Source organism: Phallusia mammillata, chromosome 5 (assembly GCF_965637545.1).
Source record: "Phallusia mammillata chromosome 5, kaPhaMamm4.hap1.1, whole genome shotgun sequence".
NCBI lineage: Eukaryota > Metazoa > Chordata > Ascidiacea > Phlebobranchia > Ascidiidae > Phallusia > Phallusia mammillata.
The window spans coordinates 276,707-300,040 of NC_137256.1; the positions used below are offsets into that span (position 1 = coordinate 276,707).

Sequence of the window (23,334 nt, forward strand, 5' to 3'; positions counted from 1 at the left end):
TCAGGTCGTTCTTAATATACCTTATTGGCCATAAAACGTAAACGAAATGAGATAAAATTAAACGGTTTTCACGAGCCAATTCGGAATTGCAGTCAGACATAGCTTGAAAAGTTACAGTTCGTTCATGTAAGCAAAACAGAAATGACAAGCGAACTTCATTTTTTTTCGAGGGCAAGACTATTAACGCGATTAAATCAGGTCGTTCTTAATACACCTTATTGGCCATAAAACGTAAACGAAATGAGATAAAATTAAACGGTTTTCACGAGCCAATTCGGAATTGCATTTAGACATAGCTTGCAAAGTTTTAATTCGTTCATGTAAGCAAAACGGAAATGACAAGCGAACTTCATTTTTTGTCGAGTGCAAGACTATTAACGCGATTAAATCAGGTCGTTCTTAATATACCTTACTGGCTATAAAACGTAAACGAAATGAGATAAAATTAAACGGTTTTCACGAGCCAATTCGGAATTGCATTTAGACATAGCTTGCAAAGTTTTAATTCGTTCATGTAAGCAAACGGAAATGACAAGCGAACTTCATTTTTTTCGAGTGCAAGACTATTAACGCGATTAAATCAGGTTGTTCTTAATATACCTTATTGGCCATAAAACGTAAACGAAATGAGATAAAATTAAACGGTTTTCACGAGCCAATTCGGAATTGCAGTCAGACATAGCTTGAAAAGTTACAGTTCGTTCTTGTAAGCAAAACAGAAATGACAAGCGAACTTCATTTTTTTCGAGTGCAAGACTATTAACGCGATTAAATCAGGTCGTTCTTAATATACCTTATTGGCCATAAAACGTAAACGAAATGAGATAAAATTAAACGGTTTTCACTAGCCAATTCGGAATTGCAGTCAGACATAGCTTGAAAAGTTACAGTTCGTTCATGTAAGCAAAACAGAAATGACAAGCGAACTTCATTTTTTTCGAGTGCAAGACTATTAACGCGATTAAATCAGGTCGTTCTTAATATACCTTATTGGCCATAAAACGTAAACGAAATGAGATAAAATTAAACGGTTTTCACGAGCCAATTCGGAATTGCAGTCAGACATAGCTTGAAAAGTTACAGTTCGTTCATGTAAGCAAAACAGAAATGACAAGCGAACTTCATTTTTTTCGAGTGCAAGACTATTAACGCGATTAAATCAGGTCGTTCTTAATATACCTTATTGGCTTAAAAACGTAAACGAAATGAGATAAAATTAAACGGTTTTCACGAGTCAATTCGGAATTGCATTTAGACATAGCTTGAAAAGTTTCAATTCGTTCATGTAAGCAAAACGGAAATGACAAGCGAACTTCATTTTTTTTCGAGTGCAAGACTATTAACGCGATTAAATCAGGTCGTTCTTAATATACCTTATTGGCCATAAAACGTAAACGAAATGAGATAAAATTAAACGGTTTTCACGAGCCAATTCGGAATTGCATTTAGACATAGCTTGAAAAGTTTCAATTCGTTCATGTAAGCAAAACGGAAATGACAAGCGAACTTCATTTTTTTTCGAGGGCAAGACTATTAACGCGATTAAATCAGGTCGTTCTTAATATACCTTATTGGCCATAAAACGTAAACGAAATGAGATAAAATTAAACGGTTTTCACTAGCCAATTCGGAATTGCAGTCAGACATAGCTTGAAAAGTTACAGTTCGTTCATGTAAGCAAAACAGAAATGACAAGCGAACTTCATTTTTTTCGAGTGCAAGACTATTAACGCGATTAAATCAGGTCGTTCTTAATATACCTTATTGGCCATAAAACGTAAACGAAATGAGATAAAATTAAACGGTTTTCACGAGCCAATTCGGAATTGCAGTCAGACATAGCTTGAAAAGTTACAGTTCGTTCATGTAAGCAAAACAGAAATGACAAGCGAACTTCATTTTTTTCGAGTGCAAGACTATTAACGCGATTAAATCAGGTCGTTCTTAATATACCTTATTGGCCATAAAACGTAAACGAAATGAGATAAAATTAAACGGTTTTCACGAGCCAATTCGGAATTGCAGTCAGACATAGCTTGAAAAGTTACAGTTCGTTCATGTAAGCAAAACAGAAATGACAAGCGAACTTCATTTTTTTTCGAGGGCAAGACTATTAACGCGATTAAATCAGGTCGTTCTTAATACACCTTATTGGCCATAAAACGTAAACGAAATGAGATAAAATTAAACGGTTTTCACGAGCCAATTCGGAATTGCATTTAGACATAGCTTGCAAAGTTTTAATTCGTTCATGTAAGCAAAACGGAAATGACAAGCGAACTTCATTTTTTGTCGAGTGCAAGACTATTAACGCGATTAAATCAGGTCGTTCTTAATATACCTTACTGGCCATAAAACGTAAACGAAATGAGATAAAATTAAACGGTTTTCACGAGCCAATTCGGAATTGCATTTAGACATAGCTTGAAAAGTTTTAATTCGTTCATGTAAGCAAACGGAAATGACAAGCGAACTTCATTTTTTTCGAGTGCAAGACTATTAACGCGATTAAATCAGGTTGTTCTTAATATACCTTATTGGCCATAAAACGTAAACGAAATGAGATAAAATTAAACGGTTTTCACGAGCCAATTCGGAATTGCAGTCAGACATAGCTTGAAAAGTTACAGTTCGTTCTTGTAAGCAAAACAGAAATGACAAGCGAACTTCATTTTTTTCGAGTGCAAGACTATTAACGCGATTAAATCAGGTCGTTCTTAATATACCTTATTGGCCATAAAACGTAAACGAAATGAGATAAAATTAAACGGTTTTCACTAGCCAATTCGGAATTGCAGTCAGACATAGCTTGAAAAGTTACAGTTCGTTCATGTAAGCAAAACAGAAATGACAAGCGAACTTCATTTTTTTCGAGTGCAAGACTATTAACGCGATTAAATCAGGTCGTTCTTAATATACCTTATTGGCCATAAAACGTAAACGAAATGAGATAAAATTAAACGGTTTTCACGAGCCAATTCGGAATTGCAGTCAGACATAGCTTGAAAAGTTACAGTTCGTTCATGTAAGCAAAACAGAAATGACAAGCGAACTTCATTTTTTTCGAGTGCAAGACTATTAACGCGATTAAATCAGGTCGTTCTTAATATACCTTATTGGCCATAAAACGTAAACGAAATGAGATAAAATTAAACGGTTTTCACGAGCCAATTCGGAATTGCAGTCAGACATAGCTTGAAAAGTTACAGTTCGTTCATGTAAGCAAAACAGAAATGACAAGCGAACTTCATTTTTTTTCGAGGGCAAGACTATTAACGCGATTAAATCAGGTCGTTCTTAATACACCTTATTGGCCATAAAACGTAAACGAAATGAGATAAAATTAAACGGTTTTCACGAGCCAATTCGGAATTACAGTCAGAAATAGCTTGAAAAGTTTCAATTCGTTCATGTAAGCAAAACGGAAATGACAAGCGAACTTCATTTTTTTTCGAGTGCAAGACTATTAACGCGATTAAATCAGGTCGTTCTTAATATACCTTATTGGCTATAAAACGTAAACGAAATGAGATAAAATTAAACGGTTTTCACGAGCCAATTCGGAATTGCAGTCAGAAATAGCTTGAAAAGTTTCAATTCGTTCATGTAAGCAAAACGGAAATGACAAGCGAACTTCATTTTTTTTCGAGTGCAAGACTATTAACGCGATTAAATCAGGTCGTTCTTAATATACCTTATTGGCTATAAAACGTAAACGAAATGAGATAAAATTAAACGGTTTTCACGAGCCAATTCGGAATTGCAGTCAGAAATAGCTTGAAAAGTTTCAATTCGTTCATGTAAGCAAAACGGAAATGACAAGCGAACTTCATTTTTTTTCGAGTGCAAGACTATTAACGCGATTAAATCAGGTCGTTCTTAATATACCTTATTGGCTATAAAACGTAAACGAAATGAGATAAAATTAAACGGTTTTCACGAGCCAATTCGGAATTGCAGTCAGAAATAGCTTGAAAAGTTTCAATTCGTTCATGTAAGCAAAACGGAAATGACAAGCGAACTTCATTTTTTTTCGAGTGCAAGACTATTAACGCGATTAAATCAGGTCGTTCTTAATATACCTTATTGGCTATAAAACGTAAACGAAATGACATAAAATTAAACGGTTTTCACGAGCCAATTCGGAATTGCATTTAGACATAGCTTGAAAAGTTACAGTTCGTTCATGTAAGCAAAACAGAAATGACAAGCGAACTTCATTTTTTTTCGAGGGCAAGACTATTAACGCGATTAAATCAGGTCGTTCTTAATATACCTTATTGGCCATAAAACGTAAACGAAATGAGATAAAATTAAACGGTTTTCACGAGCCAATTCGGAATTGCAGTCAGAAATAGCTTGAAAAGTTACAGTTCGTTCATGTAAGCAAAACGGAAATGACAAGCGAACTTCATTTTTTTTCGAGTGCAAGACTATTAACGCGATAAAATCAGGTCGTTCTTAATATACCTTATTGGCCATAAAACGTAAACGAAATGACATAAAATTAAACGGTTTTCACGAGCCAATTCGGAATTGCAGTCAGAAATAGCTTGAAAAGTTACAGTTCGTTCATGTAAGCAAAACGGAAATGACAAGCGAACTTCATTTTTTTTCGAGTGCAAGACTATTAACGCGATAAAATCAGGTCGTTCTTAATATACCTTATTGGCCATAAAACGTAAACGAAATGACATAAAATTAAACGGTTTTCACGAGCCAATTCGGAATTGCAGTCAGACATAGCTTGAAAAGTTACAGTTCGTTCTTGTAAGCAAAACAGAAATGACAAGCGAACTTCATTTTTTTCGAGTGCAAGACTATTAACGCGATTAAATCAGGTCGTTCTTAATATACCTTATTGGCCATAAAACGTAAAGGAAATGAGATAAAATTAAACGGTTTTCACTAGCCAATTCGGAATTGCAGTCAGACATAGCTTGAAAAGTTACAGTTCGTTCATGTAAGCAAAACAGAAATGACAAGCGAACTTCATTTTTTTCGAGTGCAAGACTATTAACGCGATTAAATCAGGTCGTTCTTAATATACCTTATTGGCCATAAAACGTAAACGAAATGAGATAAAATTAAACGGTTTTCACGAGCCAATTCGGAATTGCATTTAGACATAGCTTGAAAAGTTACAGTTCGTTCATGTAAGCAAAACAGAAATGACAAGCGAACTTCATTTTTTTCGAGTGCAAGACTATTAACGCGATTAAATCAGGTCGTTCTTAATATACCTTATTGGCTTAAAAACGTAAACGAAATGAGATAAAATTAAACGGTTTTCACGAGTCAATTCGGAATTGCAGTCAGACATAGCTTGAAAAGTTTCAATTCGTTCATGTAAGCAAAACGGAAATGACAAGCGAACTTCATTTTTTTTCGAGGGCAAGACTATTAACGCGATTAAATCAGGTCGTTCTTAATATACCTTATTGGCCATAAAACGTAAACGAAATGAGATAAAATTAAACGGTTTTCACGAGCCAATTCGGAATTGCATTTAGACATAGCTTGAAAAGTTTCAATTCGTTCATGTAAGCAAAACGGAAATGACAAGCGAACTTCATTTTTTTTCGAGGGCAAGACTATTAACGCGATTAAATCAGGTCGTTCTTAATATACCTTATTGGCCATAAAACGTAAACGAAATGACATAAAATTAAACGGTTTTCACTAGCCAATTCGGAATTGCAGTCAGACATAGCTTGAAAAGTTACAGTTCGTTCATGTAAGCAAAACAGAAATGACAAGCGAACTTCATTTTTTTCGAGTGCAAGACTATTAACGCGATTAAATCAGGTCGTTCTTAATATACCTTATTGGCCATAAAACGTAAACGAAATGAGATAAAATTAAACGGTTTTCACGAGCCAATTCGGAATTGCAGTCAGACATAGCTTGAAAAGTTACAGTTCGTTCATGTAAGCAAAACAGAAATGACAAGCGAACTTCATTTTTTTCGAGTGCAAGACTATTAACGCGATTAAATCAGGTCGTTCTTAATATACCTTATTGGCCATAAAACGTAAACGAAATGAGATAAAATTAAACGGTTTTCACGAGCCAATTCGGAATTGCAGTCAGACATAGCTTGAAAAGTTACAGTTCGTTCATGTAAGCAAAACAGAAATGACAAGCGAACTTCATTTTTTTTCGAGGGCAAGACTATTAACGCGATTAAATCAGGTCGTTCTTAATACACCTTATTGGCCATAAAACGTAAACGAAATGAGATAAAATTAAACGGTTTTCACGAGCCAATTCGGAATTGCAGTCAGACATAGCTTGAAAAGTTACAGTTCGTTCATGTAAGCAAAACAGAAATGACAAGCGAACTTCATTTTTTTCGAGTGCAAGACTATTAACGCGATTAAATCAGGTTGTTCTTAATATACCTTATTGGCCATAAAACGTAAACGAAATTAGGGTTGGGCATTTGACCGGTCAAATAAAATCTGGTCAATTGACCGGTCAAATACTTGTCAAATAGGTCAAATATCGGTCAAATACTATTCCCATTATTAAATTGCAATTTTAGTTAAAAGTTGGAAGTTTAATCTTCTTCTAAACCATAAGTAATGGAAATGAAGGTTTCAACTGATGTAAATTTGTTTGTGAAATAGGAAATGTTCAGTTTATATTATATTACAGACTTTTCCGACTGCATTGCATGCTTCATTTCATCAATGGCCCCACCTGTGTGTCTGTAATTTTCATTCAGTAACCACATTTGTGAAGTGGATTCTCATTATATTCTATATACATCAGATTAAAGTCTAATTTTGACTGAGATTTAACTGCAAAACTCGCTTATCCTGCTTAAAATCGTAATTTATGCTCTTAAGCTGTTGTCACATCTCCATTCATGACAAAAAAGGAATATACAAAAGCTTGATATGTACGTACTTTATCCCAATAAGTACTGACCTGTAACTTATCCACAAAAATCTATTCTGGTCAATTATAAGTTAAATATATAGCTACAGACAATTTTTGGATCAACTATAGAAAAAAGGACTGTAGAAAAAGGACTGCAAACCTACAAGTTTACACAGATGCTTTAAATTACTTAGATTTTTTTATCTGTCACTAAAAATGTGCAACATTTGCAAAATGCCCAAGTAAATACTAATAAACTAACTTCCCCTCATGGACCTATCACACCCAATTTTCATTAAGATAAAACGGTGCTAGAAGTGATTACCTTTTTCAACAACCAAAAAGCAGGTCCAAGAAAATTTACTACATTTGATTTTTAAAATTAAAAATAGTATTTGACCGGTTAAATAAAGTGCTGTCAATTGACCGGTCAATTGACCGTATTTGACCGGTCAATTGACCGACTTGCCAACCCTAAACGAAATGAGATAAAATTAAACGGTTTTCACGAGCCAATTCGGAATTGCAGTCAGACATAGCTTGAAAAGTTACAGTTCGTTCTTGTAAGCAAAACAGAAATGACAAGCGAACTTCATTTTTTTCGAGTGCAAGACTATTAACGCGATTAAATCAGGTCGTTCTTAATATACCTTATTGGCCATAAAACGTAAACGAAATGAGATAAAATTAAACGGTTTTCACTAGCCAATTCGGAATTGCAGTCAGACATAGCTTGAAAAGTTACAGTTCGTTCATGTAAGCAAAACAGAAATGACAAGCGAACTTCATTTTTTTCGAGTGCAAGACTATTAACGCGATTAAATCAGGTCGTTCTTAATATACCTTATTGGCCATAAAACGTAAACGAAATGAGATAAAATTAAACGGTTTTCACGAGCCAATTCGGAATTGCAGTCAGACATAGCTTGAAAAGTTACAGTTCGTTCATGTAAGCAAAACAGAAATGACAAGCGAACTTCATTTTTTTCGAGTGCAAGACTATTAACGCGATTAAATCAGGTCGTTCTTAATATACCTTATTGGCCATAAAACGTAAACGAAATGAGATAAAATTAAACGGTTTTCACGAGCCAATTCGGAATTGCAGTCAGACATAGCTTGAAAAGTTACAGTTCGTTCATGTAAGCAAAACAGAAATGACAAGCGAACTTCATTTTTTTTCGAGGGCAAGACTATTAACGCGATTAAATCAGGTCGTTCTTAATACACCTTATTGGCCATAAAACGTAAACGAAATGAGATAAAATTAAACGGTTTTCACGAGCCAATTCGGAATTGCATTTAGACATAGCTTGCAAAGTTTTAATTCGTTCATGTAAGCAAAACGGAAATGACAAGCGAACTTCATTTTTTGTCGAGTACAAGACTATTAACGCGATTAAATCAGGTCGTTCTTAATATACCTTATTGGCCATAAAACGTAAACGAAATGAGATAAAATTAAACGGTTTTCACGAGGCAATTCGGAATTGCATTTAGACATAGCTTGCAAAGTTTTAATTCGTTCATGTAAGCAAAACGGAAATGACAAGCGAACTTCATACTGTTTTTCCGGGGCAAGACTATTAACGCGATTAAATCAGGTCGTTCTTAATATACCTTATTGGCTATAAAACGTAAACGAAATGAGATAAAATTAAACGGTTTTCACGAGCCAATTCGGAATTACAGTCAGAAATAGCTTGAAAAGTTTCAATTCGTTCATGTAAGCAAAACGGAAATGACAAGCGAACTTCATTTTTTTTCGAGTGCAAGACTATTAACGCGATTAAATCAGGTCGTTCTTAATATACCTTATTGGCTATAAAACGTAAACGAAATGAGATAAAATTAAACGGTTTTCACGGGCCAATTCGGAATTGCAGTCAGAAATAGCTTGAAAAGTTTCAATTCGTTCATGTAAGCAAAACGGAAATGACAAGCGAACTTCATTTTTTGTCGAGTGCAAGACTATTAACGCGATTAAATCAGGTTGTTCTTAATATACCTTATTGGCCATAAAACGTAAACGAAATGAGATAAAATTAAACGGTTTTCACGAGCCAATTCGGAATTGCAGTCAGACATAGCTTGAAAAGTTACAGTTCGTTCTTGTAAGCAAAACAGAAATGACAAGCGAACTTCATTTTTTTCGAGTGCAAGACTATTAACGCGATTAAATCAGGTCGTTCTTAATATACCTTATTGGCCATAAAACGTAAACGAAATGAGATAAAATTAAACGGTTTTCACTAGCCAATTCGGAATTGCAGTCAGACATAGCTTGAAAAGTTACAGTTCGTTCATGTAAGCAAAACAGAAATGACAAGCGAACTTCATTTTTTTCGAGTGCAAGACTATTAACGCGATTAAATCAGGTCGTTCTTAATATACCTTATTGGCCATAAAACGTAAACGAAATGAGATAAAATTAAACGGTTTTCACGAGCCAATTCGGAATTGCAGTCAGACATAGCTTGAAAAGTTACAGTTCGTTCATGTAAGCAAAACAGAAATGACAAGCGAACTTCATTTTTTTCGAGTGCAAGACTATTAACGCGATTAAATCAGGTCGTTCTTAATATACCTTACTGGCTATAAAACGTAAACGAAATGAGATAAAATTAAACGGTTTTCACGAGCCAATTCGGAATTGCATTGAGACATAGCTTGAAAAGTTTTAATTCGTTCATGTAAGCAAACGGAAATGACAAGCGAACTTCATTTTTTTCGAGTGCAAGACTATTAACGCGATTAAATCAGGTTGTTCTTAATATACCTTATTGGCCATAAAACGTAAACGAAATTAGGGTTGGGCATTTGACCGGTCAAATAAAATCTGGTCAATTGACCGGTCAAATACTTGTCAAATAGGTCAAATATCGGTCAAATACTATTCCCATTATTAAATTGCAATTTTAGTTAAAAGTTGGAAGTTTAATCTTCTTCTAAACCATAAGTAATGGAAATGAAGGTTTCAACTCATGTAAATTTGTTTGTGAAATAGGAAATGTTCAGTTTATATTATATTACAGACTTTTCCGACTGCATTGCATGCTTCATTTCATCAATGGCCCCACCTGTGTGTCTGTAATTTTCATTCAGTAACCACATTTGTGAAGTGGATTCTCATTATATTCTATATACATCAGATTAAAGTCTAATTTTGACTGAGATTTAACTGCAAAACTCGCTTATCCTGCTTAAAATCGTAATTTATGCTCTTAAGCTGTTGTCACATCTCCATTCATGACAAAAAAGGAATATACAAAAGCTTGATATGTACGTACTTTATCCCAATAAGTACTGACCTGTAACTTATCCACAAAAATCTATTCTGGTCAATTATAAGTTAAATATATAGCTACAGACAATTTTTGGATCAACTATAGAAAAAAGGACTGTAGAAAAAGGACTGCAAACCTACAAGTTTACACAGATGCTTTAAATTACTTAGATTTTTTTATCTGTCACTAAAAATGTGCAACATTTGCAAAATGCCCAAGTAAATACTAATAAACTAACTTCCCCTCATGGACCTATCACACCCAATTTTCATTAAGATAAAACGGTGCTAGAAGTGATTACCTTTTTCAACAACCAAAAAGCAGGTCCAAGAAAATTTACTACATTTGATTTTTAAAATTAAAAATAGTATTTGACCGGTTAAATAAAGTGCTGTCAATTGACCGGTCAATTGACCGTATTTGACCGGTCAATTGACCGACTTGCCAACCCTAAACGAAATGAGATAAAATTAAACGGTTTTCACGAGCCAATTCGGAATTGCAGTCAGACATAGCTTGAAAAGTTACAGTTCGTTCTTGTAAGCAAAACAGAAATGACAAGCGAACTTCATTTTTTTCGAGTGCAAGACTATTAACGCGATTAAATCAGGTCGTTCTTAATATACCTTATTGGCCATAAAACGTAAACGAAATGAGATAAAATTAAACGGTTTTCACTAGCCAATTCGGAATTGCAGTCAGACATAGCTTGAAAAGTTACAGTTCGTTCATGTAAGCAAAACAGAAATGACAAGCGAACTTCATTTTTTTCGAGTGCAAGACTATTAACGCGATTAAATCAGGTCGTTCTTAATATACCTTATTGGCCATAAAACGTAAACGAAATGAGATAAAATTAAACGGTTTTCACGAGCCAATTCGGAATTGCAGTCAGACATAGCTTGAAAAGTTACAGTTCGTTCATGTAAGCAAAACAGAAATGACAAGCGAACTTCATTTTTTTCGAGTGCAAGACTATTAACGCGATTAAATCAGGTCGTTCTTAATATACCTTATTGGCCATAAAACGTAAACGAAATGAGATAAAATTAAACGGTTTTCACGAGCCAATTCGGAATTGCAGTCAGACATAGCTTGAAAAGTTACAGTTCGTTCATGTAAGCAAAACAGAAATGACAAGCGAACTTCATTTTTTTTCGAGGGCAAGACTATTAACGCGATTAAATCAGGTCGTTCTTAATACACCTTATTGGCCATAAAACGTAAACGAAATGAGATAAAATTAAACGGTTTTCACGAGCCAATTCGGAATTGCATTTAGACATAGCTTGCAAAGTTTTAATTCGTTCATGTAAGCAAAACGGAAATGACAAGCGAACTTCATTTTTTGTCGAGTGCAAGACTATTAACGCGATTAAATCAGGTCGTTCTTAATATACCTTATTGGCCATAAAACGTAAACGAAATGAGATAAAATTAAACGGTTTTCACGAGGCAATTCGGAATTGCATTTAGACATAGCTTGCAAAGTTTTAATTCGTTCATGTAAGCAAAACGGAAATGACAAGCGAACTTCATACTGTTTTTCCGGGGCAAGACTATTAACGCGATTAAATCAGGTCGTTCTTAATATACCTTATTGGCTATAAAACGTAAACGAAATGAGATAAAATTAAACGGTTTTCACGAGCCAATTCGGAATTACAGTCAGAAATAGCTTGAAAAGTTTCAATTCGTTCATGTAAGCAAAACGGAAATGACAAGCGAACTTCATTTTTTTTCGAGTGCAAGACTATTAACGCGATTAAATCAGGTCGTTCTTAATATACCTTATTGGCTATAAAACGTAAACGAAATGAGATAAAATTAAACGGTTTTCACGGGCCAATTCGGAATTGCAGTCAGAAATAGCTTGAAAAGTTTCAATTCGTTCATGTAAGCAAAACGGAAATGACAAGCGAACTTCATTTTTTGTCGAGTGCAAGACTATTAACGCGATTAAATCAGGTTGTTCTTAATATACCTTATTGGCCATAAAACGTAAACGAAATGAGATAAAATTAAACGGTTTTCACGAGCCAATTCGGAATTGCAGTCAGACATAGCTTGAAAAGTTACAGTTCGTTCTTGTAAGCAAAACAGAAATGACAAGCGAACTTCATTTTTTTCGAGTGCAAGACTATTAACGCGATTAAATCAGGTCGTTCTTAATATACCTTATTGGCCATAAAACGTAAACGAAATGAGATAAAATTAAACGGTTTTCACTAGCCAATTCGGAATTGCAGTCAGACATAGCTTGAAAAGTTACAGTTCGTTCATGTAAGCAAAACAGAAATGACAAGCGAACTTCATTTTTTTCGAGTGCAAGACTATTAACGCGATTAAATCAGGTCGTTCTTAATATACCTTATTGGCCATAAAACGTAAACGAAATGAGATAAAATTAAACGGTTTTCACGAGCCAATTCGGAATTGCAGTCAGACATAGCTTGAAAAGTTACAGTTCGTTCATGTAAGCAAAACAGAAATGACAAGCGAACTTCATTTTTTTCGAGTGCAAGACTATTAACGCGATTAAATCAGGTCGTTCTTAATATACCTTATTGGCCACAAAACGTAAACGAAGTGAGATAAAATTAAACGGTTTTCACGAGCCAATTCGGAATTGCATTTAGACATAGCTTGAAAAGTTACAGTTCGTTCATGTAAGCAAAACAGAAATGACAAGCGAACTTCATTTTTTTTCGAGGGCAAGACTATTAACGCGATTAAATCAGGTCGTTCTTAATACACCTTATTGGCCATAAAACGTAAACGAAATGAGATAAAATTAAACGGTTTTCACGAGCCAATTCGGAATTGCATTTAGACATAGCTTGCAAAGTTTTAATTCGTTCATGTAAGCAAAACGGAAATGACAAGCGAACTTCATTTTTTGTCGAGTGCAAGACTATTAACGCGATTAAATCAGGTCGTTCTTAATATACCTTATTGGCCATAAAACGTAAACGAAATGAGATAAAATTAAACGGTTTTCACGAGGCAATTCGGAATTGCATTTAGACATAGCTTGCAAAGTTTTAATTCGTTCATGTAAGCAAAACGGAAATGACAAGCGAACTTCATACTGTTTTTCCGGGGCAAGACTATTAACGCGATTAAATCAGGTCGTTCTTAATATACCTTATTGGCTATAAAACGTAAACGAAATGAGATAAAATTAAACGGTTTTCACGAGCCAATTCGGAATTACAGTCAGAAATAGCTTGAAAAGTTTCAATTCGTTCATGTAAGCAAAACGGAAATGACAAGCGAACTTCATTTTTTTTCGAGTGCAAGACTATTAACGCGATTAAATCAGGTCGTTCTTAATATACCTTATTGGCTATAAAACGTAAACGAAATGAGATAAAATTAAACGGTTTTCACGAGCCAATTCGGAATTGCAGTCAGAAATAGCTTGAAAAGTTTCAATTCGTTCATGTAAGCAAAACGGAAATGACAAGCGAACTTCATTTTTTTTCGAGTGCAAGACTATTAACGCGATTAAATCAGGTCGTTCTTAATATACCTTATTGGCCACAAAACGTAAACGAAGTGAGATAAAATTAAACGGTTTTCACGAGCCAATTCGGAATTGCATTTAGACATAGCTTGAAAAGTTACAGTTCGTTCATGTAAGCAAAACAGAAATGACAAGCGAACTTCATTTTTTTTCGAGGGCAAGACTATTAACGCGATTAAATCAGGTCGTTCTTAATACACCTTATTGGCCATAAAACGTAAACGAAATGAGATAAAATTAAACGGTTTTCACGAGCCAATTCGGAATTGCATTTAGACATAGCTTGCAAAGTTTTAATTCGTTCATGTAAGCAAAACGGAAATGACAAGCGAACTTCATTTTTTGTCGAGTGCAAGACTATTAACGCGATTAAATCAGGTCGTTCTTAATATACCTTATTGGCCATAAAACGTAAACGAAATGAGATAAAATTAAACGGTTTTCACGAGGCAATTCGGAATTGCATTTAGACATAGCTTGCAAAGTTTTAATTCGTTCATGTAAGCAAAACGGAAATGACAAGCGAACTTCATACTGTTTTTCCGGGGCAAGACTATTAACGCGATTAAATCAGGTCGTTCTTAATATACCTTATTGGCTATAAAACGTAAACGAAATGAGATAAAATTAAACGGTTTTCACGAGCCAATTCGGAATTACAGTCAGAAATAGCTTGAAAAGTTTCAATTCGTTCATGTAAGCAAAACGGAAATGACAAGCGAACTTCATTTTTTTTCGAGTGCAAGACTATTAACGCGATTAAATCAGGTCGTTCTTAATATACCTTATTGGCTATAAAACGTAAACGAAATGAGATAAAATTAAACGGTTTTCACGAGCCAATTCGGAATTGCAGTCAGAAATAGCTTGAAAAGTTTCAATTCGTTCATGTAAGCAAAACGGAAATGACAAGCGAACTTCATTTTTTTTCGAGTGCAAGACTATTAACGCGATTAAATCAGGTCGTTCTTAATATACCTTATTGGCTATAAAACGTAAACGAAATGAGATAAAATTAAACGGTTTTCACGAGCCAATTCGGAATTGCAGTCAGAAATAGCTTGAAAAGTTTCAATTCGTTCATGTAAGCAAAACGGAAATGACAAGCGAACTTCATTTTTTTTCGAGTGCAAGACTATTAACGCGATTAAATCAGGTCGTTCTTAATATACCTTATTGGCTATAAAACGTAAACGAAATGACATAAAATTAAACGGTTTTCACGAGGCAATTCGGAATTGCATTTAGACATAGCTTGAAAAGTTACAGTTCGTTCATGTAAGCAAAACAGAAATGACAAGCGAACTTCATTTTTTTTCGAGGGCAAGATTATTAACGCGATTAAATCAGGTCGTTCTTAATGTACCTAGCTGGCCATAAAACGTAAACGAAATGAGATAAAATTAAACGGTTTTCACGAGCCAATTCGGAATTGCAGTCAGAAATAGCTTGAAAAGTTACAGTTCGTTCATGTAAGCAAAACGGAAATGACAAGCGAACTTCATTTTTTTTCGAGTGCAAGACTATTAACGCGATAAAATCAGGTCGTTCTTAATATACCTTATTGGCCATAAAACGTAAACGAAATGACATAAAATTAAACGGTTTTCACGAGCCAATTCGGAATTGCAGTCAGACATAGCTTGAAAAGTTTCAATTCGTTCATGTAAGCAAAACGGAAATGACAAGCGAACTTCATACTGTTTTTCGGGGGCACGCTTATTTACGCGATTAAATCAGGTCGTTCTTATGTACCTTATTGGCAAGGGATGGGCCAAGCCGAGCTAGAACCCGAGTGCTCGGTACCGAGCACTGTTGTTTTGATGCTCGGTGCTCGGCTGAGCAGTTGCACAAACTGACCCGAGTATGAAATTTGCATATTTATGCCGGGCAGTGTGCGAAAGAGTTTCCAAGAACAGGCTGTGGGATTTGTTCGTGGGCAACACATAAACACTGAAAATAAATACAAAAATGGGTATCGTTTACAGGAGCTACCTTGGTTACCTGTGTCAAATTGCAAGGACAACATTTTTGTGTGTATACTTCAGATCATGCAGCAAAAGCACTTTTTATTGCAATGATTCCTTCCACATCCTGCATCACCACTGCATCCTGCTAAGACAACAGCTCACATGGCAAGCGAATGGAACTTATGTGGTCACCTGCAATACATGCAAAGAGAAGTAGGTAAGGCAAACAAAAAATGTTAAGATGAGCACATGTTGGATCATGTGACCAAGCAAACCAGCTAAAAACAGAAAAGTTTACACTATGAGCTATTTTAAAACATACATTAATTTCCTATCCTTTTTTTGTATTGGGTCCCATATTAGCCATCGTCTTTTATAACCTTGGTTGTTTCTGCAGGCAAAAACTCATGGGTCCCCACACATGCAAAGTTGAAAGTCAAAGGGCTGTTAACAACCCCCGAACTGCAATGGTGCAATAACGATAATTGGCATACTTTACAAGCTATCCAAATTTTAGCCAATTCTGACATTGTTCACGAACTCACCCATTTTAGGGGGCTGGTGGGGTAAATACTACGATTATCCGGACAAACAAAGTGGGATGCACATTAACATAACTATATCTACCATCTGTATAAGTTTCAGCCACATCCATCAACCATTTGATAGAAAAACGAGTCGGACAAACTTCGGGGGAAAATACCTATTTTAGGGGTCTAGTGGGGTAAATACTGGGGTTATCAACAAAAACAAAGTGGGATTCACATCTTCATAACTATATCTACCATCTGTGTAAATTTCAGGAAAAGCCATCAAACATTAAATGAAAAAAAAGAGTCGGACAAACTTTGGGTAGAAGAAAAAAGAAGAAAAAAAACATTTTGAGTAAAATCAATATGTGTCCCCTTCAGGGAAAGGGACCCATAATAATCCAATCTTTTCTATATCAGGCTTGCATAAAAGACTCATGATGGATGTCACTTGTAATCTGGATGAACACATGTTGGATCATGTGACCAAACAAACCTGTAAAAAACAGAAAAGTTTAACATTTAAAAGGAAAATATACCTGTGCATCAAACAACAAAAAAACAACAGCTACCAATGGTTTGAGCAGAATCTACACCAGTGGTGTTTAACCTATGTGTTGCGACCTAAGATAGGGTTGTTTACCATTTTAGTGGGGGTCATGAATGCTTTCGATAAACATGCTACTCCAAGAGTATTTTATTCCAAACCATGTAGTATATACATTAAAATCAAACAAATAAAAGTTAACATATCACCTCACATTAAAATTCCTAATTAAAAGATGCTGTGCTGTCTTCCAAAACAAAGAAGTTAGCCAATATCTCAAACCTAAAACAAAATCAACAATATATAAATTTAAGATCTAATCCAGTGGTTCTTAACCTGTGGGTAGTTACCCCCAAAGTGGTAATTTGGCATTTTAAAAGGGGTAACATAGATTTTCTGTTATAGTTATTTTTAGATTCTTAATTATCATTATTGTAACCAGCAAAAATTTTGTAATGAGGGTAAAATTTATTCAAAATAATTCAATAAAAAGTCAAACTAAATAAATTTCTCTGCGTCCTGCAACGTTTTCAAAATAAAAAAGAAGTAACTTCGATGGCAAATGTTGTTATGCACTTCTACTCTAACAGTCTCAATATGTTACACTCATAACCATGCTATTTGTGATGTCATCAAACTAGAACTAGAGTCTCTTGTAAATATCTGTTTCGTATACAATTGACGGTATAGTCCAGTTAGTGATAGGCATCACAGGCATGAGGTAGCATTTGTTTCGTTTGTAGTAGTAAGGATAATTTAGACCCCAAAAATGTTAGGTGATATTTTTCTAAAAAGGGGTAATTGATATCCATCAAAACATTTTGTGGGTAACAACAGAAAAAGGTTAAGAACCACTGATCTAATCAAAGCAGTAAATGCATCGATCCTATATTTGTTTTCTACACTCTAAAGCAGAAGATGACAATATGTTTGCCACAACTCATTGCCAGGCTGTGGGATTTGTTTAGGGACAACACATAAACATTACACTACAAAAAAAACAGGAAAAAGACTAATTGTATAAGTGTCATTTTGCAGCATTTACCTAGGATAGCTGTTCGAAATTGCAAAGACAGCATTTTTGTGTACATATGCTGGTGGATACTTCTGATCATGCAGCAAAAGCACTGTATTTTGTAGCCCAAAGGAGTTTATTGCAATGATTTCTTCTACCTCCTGCATCACCACTGCATCCCGCTAAGACAACAGTTCGCATGGAAAGCAAATTGAACTTATGTGGCCACCTGCAACATATACAGAGAGCAGTAGGTAAGGCAAACAAATAATGTTTAGCAAGAAAGTGTGTTATGGTACTATTCGCCAAAGATCCACCTAGGAGCCTCTTAAGTATTCGAGGACACTGGTTGAAAAACCTACATGTGCCAAGAAACACTCAACTAATGATTTATACTATGAATAAATTAATCTGCCTTACAATGCATGGTATGTACCTACAGCCCCATCGCCTAACTGAGTCAAAAACTATTATATATATACATACACATTTTTGCTTGCTACTGAGGCTTTTACTGATACCGGGCTCGCTGTCAGCAAAAAGTCAACCAGCAGTATCATGTCTCATTCAAAGAGCTTTATAATGGAGAAGAGTATGCTACTCCAAACCATGTAGCATATACATTAAAATCAAACAAATAAAAGTTAACACATCACCTCACATTAAAATACCTCATTAATAGATGCTGTGCTGTCTTCAAAAAAATAATATCCATCAGTTTTCTAATTGGCATCATAAGTGTATGCCTCAGCGGGTTAGCCAATATCTCAAATCTAAAACAAAATCAACAATATAAATTTAAGATCAAATCATAGCACTAAATGCATTTGATCCTATATCATATTTGTATCCCTAAATTTTACAGCATTAGGATACAAGAGAAAATCCAAATTATCGCACAGGCCATTTCGGACTAGGTACCAATTGGACATAATTCGGCTGTATAGTACTGTTCCAAGGTTAACAGCTAAACAGTAGAAAACTACAACACACATGCCTACCTTTCAGATGTTGAATGTTGTTCTAAAGTCTTTGCTTAGAACGAAAAAACTGCCTCAGCCGTCCAAGCCCACCAGCTGCATCTTCACAGGACAGTGATATAAGGTAGGTGACAGCAATGGAAAAATAGCACCCAATCTTATTATAATTTAAGCTGGAGTAGAAGACAAAGTTTGGATACCATTCTCTCTGTTGCAATTCAGATCTTTGGAATGCATTGAATATTAATCCTCAAGAAACCTGACAAAACATAAGGTACAAGTTAAAGTTCGTACAAGGCAGAAAAGTTTCTTAGTAAACTGTAAAACAGGGTCACAGAGCTGCCACTGAGAATTTTAAAATATCCCAAGGTTCACTTACCAAAAATTCCAAGGTTTGTCGAAAAATCACAAGATCACCTAAAAAATGGCAAACACACAATATATATCTAATCTAGTGCAGGCAACATAATTATTATAGTACGCCAGAACCCAGCCACCACGTACCTTCAAACAGACGCTAAGAAATACCAGTAAAATACGAAAGAAAAAATAGTTTTTGTGTACATCTTTTTACTGGTACATGATACATCGAAAAAGCAATAATGCTGACCTGACTTACTAGTTTTGACAGTGTTTTTCAATCAACTTACACGGCTTCGATCACTAAATTGACAAAGCACTGTTATGCAAACTGTTAATTCAAAAAATGGATTTTGAAAAACGATTATTTTTGATGAAAAATGGTAATAAGTTAACCTTAAACGTATTCAACGGATAATCCAAAAAATCCCAAGATTTAAAACGTTTTTCCCAAAGTCCCAAGCTCAGCACTGAAATCCCAAGATATTGGGAAAAATGGCAGCAGGAGTGGCAGCCCTGCTGAGTTACCTAACGATTCTGTCTTTAATCTTCATAATTTTGCGACAAAACGACCAAAAACAGTCTCAAGGTCTCAACTTTTAAGACACAAACAAAGTATGTATAAAACACAAATTTTCACCACGTCTGTTTACAAACAGCTGATGACGTAATGTTTATTTTCACAGCTGTTCAAAAAACATGTTTCGCGCTCAATAATTTTCGGAAATAAATGCACATTAACGAACTTCTGAACTTGCAATTCCATCGAGGCGTAAAAGTTTAACTTGTAAATCACTTGTGCAGCAAAAAGACGCAATCTACTATCGTTCTTGGACCAATGAACGTTACTTCTTTATTTGAGTTTGCATTCGGCAAAAGGTTATCACGCGATCATTTTTTTTATGAAAAAGCATTTATTCCCCATTCATTGGCACAAAACAAAACCGGAGATAGCCAGCAATAGCTGAATTTCGGCACTGGAAATTTCTGAAAAAATGTTACGTCATAACTAAACACTGAAATCATATTTGTCAATTTAGGAATTATTACGTCACATTTATTAGATTCAGAAAACTGTACCAAAAAAGTTTGAAAACAATTGCGGTCAATTAAGACACCAAATATTATTTTAACTCCAAAAGTACAATTTTTTTCCCAAATTCATGCCACAATTGATAACAAAGTATTTTTTTATGGTATCACTTTTCATGACATGGTCGTTAGTGCGTGACCAAATTTCCACAAAAAGCTTGTCAACAAACATTTTTTGACAAATCTCAACGTTTACATGTGATTTTATGGATTCCTTTTATTCTATGTTTAAATAAATCTCTGTCTGCCTTATCAAGTAACAGCACAAACATAACAAAGAGATATTTTACACAATGCAAAACAACACGGACGGATCTAAAAGAAAACTTTATTTACGCCAAAAACATGCACCAGATTTTGAACACAAGCGAAAGCATACATAATAGGATCCACTAAAATAGGACATTTCATTTACTGGAACCATGCCTTCTACAAAACACATCTTCTATTAAAACTATTTCAGCAACCTTACTGTCTGAGGTGATGCAATGTCAAATGTTTTCAAGCAGGAAGGTTTGTGAAATCAAGGGACACACAAATGAACATATACAGCAATTAGGCTACAAATACAAAGTAGAAACAACAATTGGTGCTGAAAGGATAGGGGTTTATATCCACATAAGTTAGCCTGTTTGAATCAAAACATAAAAATAACAGCTTGAATTTAAATGTAACATGTCTTATCTTATGTTACCTTCTGAGACCAACACATTACACCCAAAATCAAAAACGGAAAAACACAATCCCACTATACGCACACATGGCTTAAAGAGTGTAAATTTGTAAAGTATATTCTATGACCGGCTTCAATTAAACAGCTTTAAAAACCTACAGTGAAGAAAAAGGTTCAAAAACCAGGGGTTTCCGTACTTTGCCATAACACAAAACACTTTCTGTAAAAAAATTGCATACCCGACACATTAAACCATCAATGCTCTGGTGGATAATCTTGAAAATACCGTATAAAAGTGTGTGTGTGGGGGGGGGGGGGGACAAAGAAAACTAGAAGAGTGGCTTTCTGATATACTTCCATTTTATATATTCTATACGATATTTACCAATTAACTATACACATCATTTGATCTACACATATGATTGTTTTTGTAAACAAAAACTGATGGGTCCCCACACGCGCGTTTGTGCGGATTTACAGTAAACAAATGTTGCGGTGATTTTTACAGTCTTAAGGACAAATTTTTAGAAAGCATTAACCCAACAATAAAAAAAATTGTTCGTATTCTTTTTGCACTATTATTGTCATGTAATTACAAAATTAAAAAAACGTAACAAAGACTTAAATCTAATCTCTTGCTTTGACCCAGATATAATCCTCCAAGGTCGGGTTTTGAACACAATTTTTTTAGAAAGCTGTAACAGTTGTGTTACAGACACTTTAAATTAAAAAGCAACTTGCTACAAGTGTATACATAACAAATTGTTTTTCATTTAACTTTGTTTCGCAAAACGAGTACCATTGACCAGTAGTAACCTCTCAGGGTGCACACGCCAAACGACTGTTTGACCTTTTGACACCGTTTTCAATAGCACGCCGTCATTCGTGTTCAACAATACTGTTAAGCCTAATTTATACATGCCTTGAGTATTGACTCCTTAATTGATTGTCAAAAAAACGCTACGTTATGAAGAAAGTTCTGAGCTGTGTTTGTAATACCGACTAGTTGACCTTAAGTAACCCGTGATCATGCGGCAGCCAACCTGACAACGAGCATTTAAAAAACATTTATTTGGCAAAACTCAGGTTAATTTTTTCATCTTAACTTTTATTAACAAAGTTTTTCTTGACATATACAAAACCGAAGCACGGTTATTAGGTTTCATATCACGTCATAGGTGTAAAACCTTCGCCAAAACTGAAAATGTGAGTGACCACTTAATAAAACGACATAGCATTGCTGTGCAAAACAGCTGATTTCTAATCACTGAAACGACGTCTCGTAAAACGTCTGTCCGACGTCAAGCTGAGCCCTCCCGCTATCGTAAACCAGTGAGTTACTCTCTTGGTACTTCTGCCTACAGTGCCTTTCTTGACCAAACGGGCGTTAGACACATTTATGTTTCGGGGGCCTATGGGTGAACCTCTGGGTCATACGGGGTCAAAATTCACATGGACCATCTTTAGACCAATATCTGCAATGTGTGTAAATTTGAAAAAGTTTGAACCATTCTTTCTTGACCAAAACGTGGGAACAATAGCCGCGATAAAAATTTCACGTTTTGGGGGGCTGTGGGTGAACCGGGGGATCAAACGGGGTCAAAATTTACATGGACCATCTTTAGACCAATATCTTTAATGTGTGTAAATTTGAAAAAGTTTGAACCATTCTTTCTTGACCAAAACGTGGGAACAAATCTGCGTTAGAAAGAAAAAAAGAAAAAAGAAAAAAGAAAAAAAGAAAAAAAGAAAAAAAGAAAAAAAGAAAAAAAAAATATAGACAAAAACAATATGTGTCCCCTTCAGGGAAGGGGACCCATAATAATCCATCAGTAAATCCAAGCTATGACTCAAATGTTGGTATGTATGTGTCCTTCTTTTACTGTGCAAGCCTGAAATAAGAATACAAAAAGACATTTAGAAATGAAATCAAAGTTTAAAATGTATATGTGGCTTTGCCAAGCATATACTGGTCAAAAATATTTAGCCCCAAGGGTCAGCCTACACTTGCCTAAGAAAATTGGTTTCCAGGCCAAACATAAACAGCTTAGCAATGTGACTTAGTTGTTTTTAGAAACTAACACTGCCTATTACTTAGGTGAAATATATATGTCTAAATAAAACAGTGGACGACTTAAGACTTGTCAAAGTTTTTAGTCTGTCACATATTTGTAAAGTTAAATCCCAACATCCCACCTTTTCTTTGTGTAATTTATCTCCCATTTCCCCAGTTCAGGTAAAGGTTTGTTGCTTAATAACCCTGACTCATCGTTGGACAACTGCTTAGTCACTCACTTTGACAACAATGACTCATCAGTATTTCGTTGCTCAGCATCTGAAAAAGCAATTGTAAGTTCTTAAAAAGCCAAACAAAATAAATACAAACCAGCAAAATGCATAAAAATGTTGACACTTCTTTACAAATTAAATTTGCATAATGAAGTTTGTACTGATGTGTGTAAT

General features: G+C 34.9%; 1 protein-coding gene across 5 annotated transcripts in view; it reads right to left on the reverse strand.

Annotated features, from left to right (window-relative positions):
- Nucleotides 1–23,334, reverse strand: part of LOC145227562 (mitogen-activated protein kinase-binding protein 1-like) — a 78,940-nt gene that overhangs the window by 54,472 nt on the left and 1,134 nt on the right. For 4 of the 5 annotated variants that reach the window (XR_013859923.1, XM_080092419.1, XM_080092418.1 and 1 more), the window contains exons 3-8: nt 19,126–23,206; nt 18,768–19,005; nt 18,438–18,539; nt 17,797–17,995; nt 16,966–17,033; nt 15,709–16,700 (exon numbers count right to left, since the gene is read on the reverse strand). Coding sequence is in view for 2 of the 5 variants with exons in the window: in XM_080092418.1 (XP_079948544.1) it covers nt 15,709–15,733 (25 nt within the window). In the remaining 3 variants the exon portion in view is untranslated. Of the gene's footprint in view, nt 1–15,708; nt 16,701–16,965; nt 17,034–17,796; nt 17,996–18,437; nt 18,540–18,767; nt 19,006–19,125; nt 23,207–23,334 lie in introns of those variants that run through there. The other variant, XM_080092420.1, reaches the window with a different exon arrangement.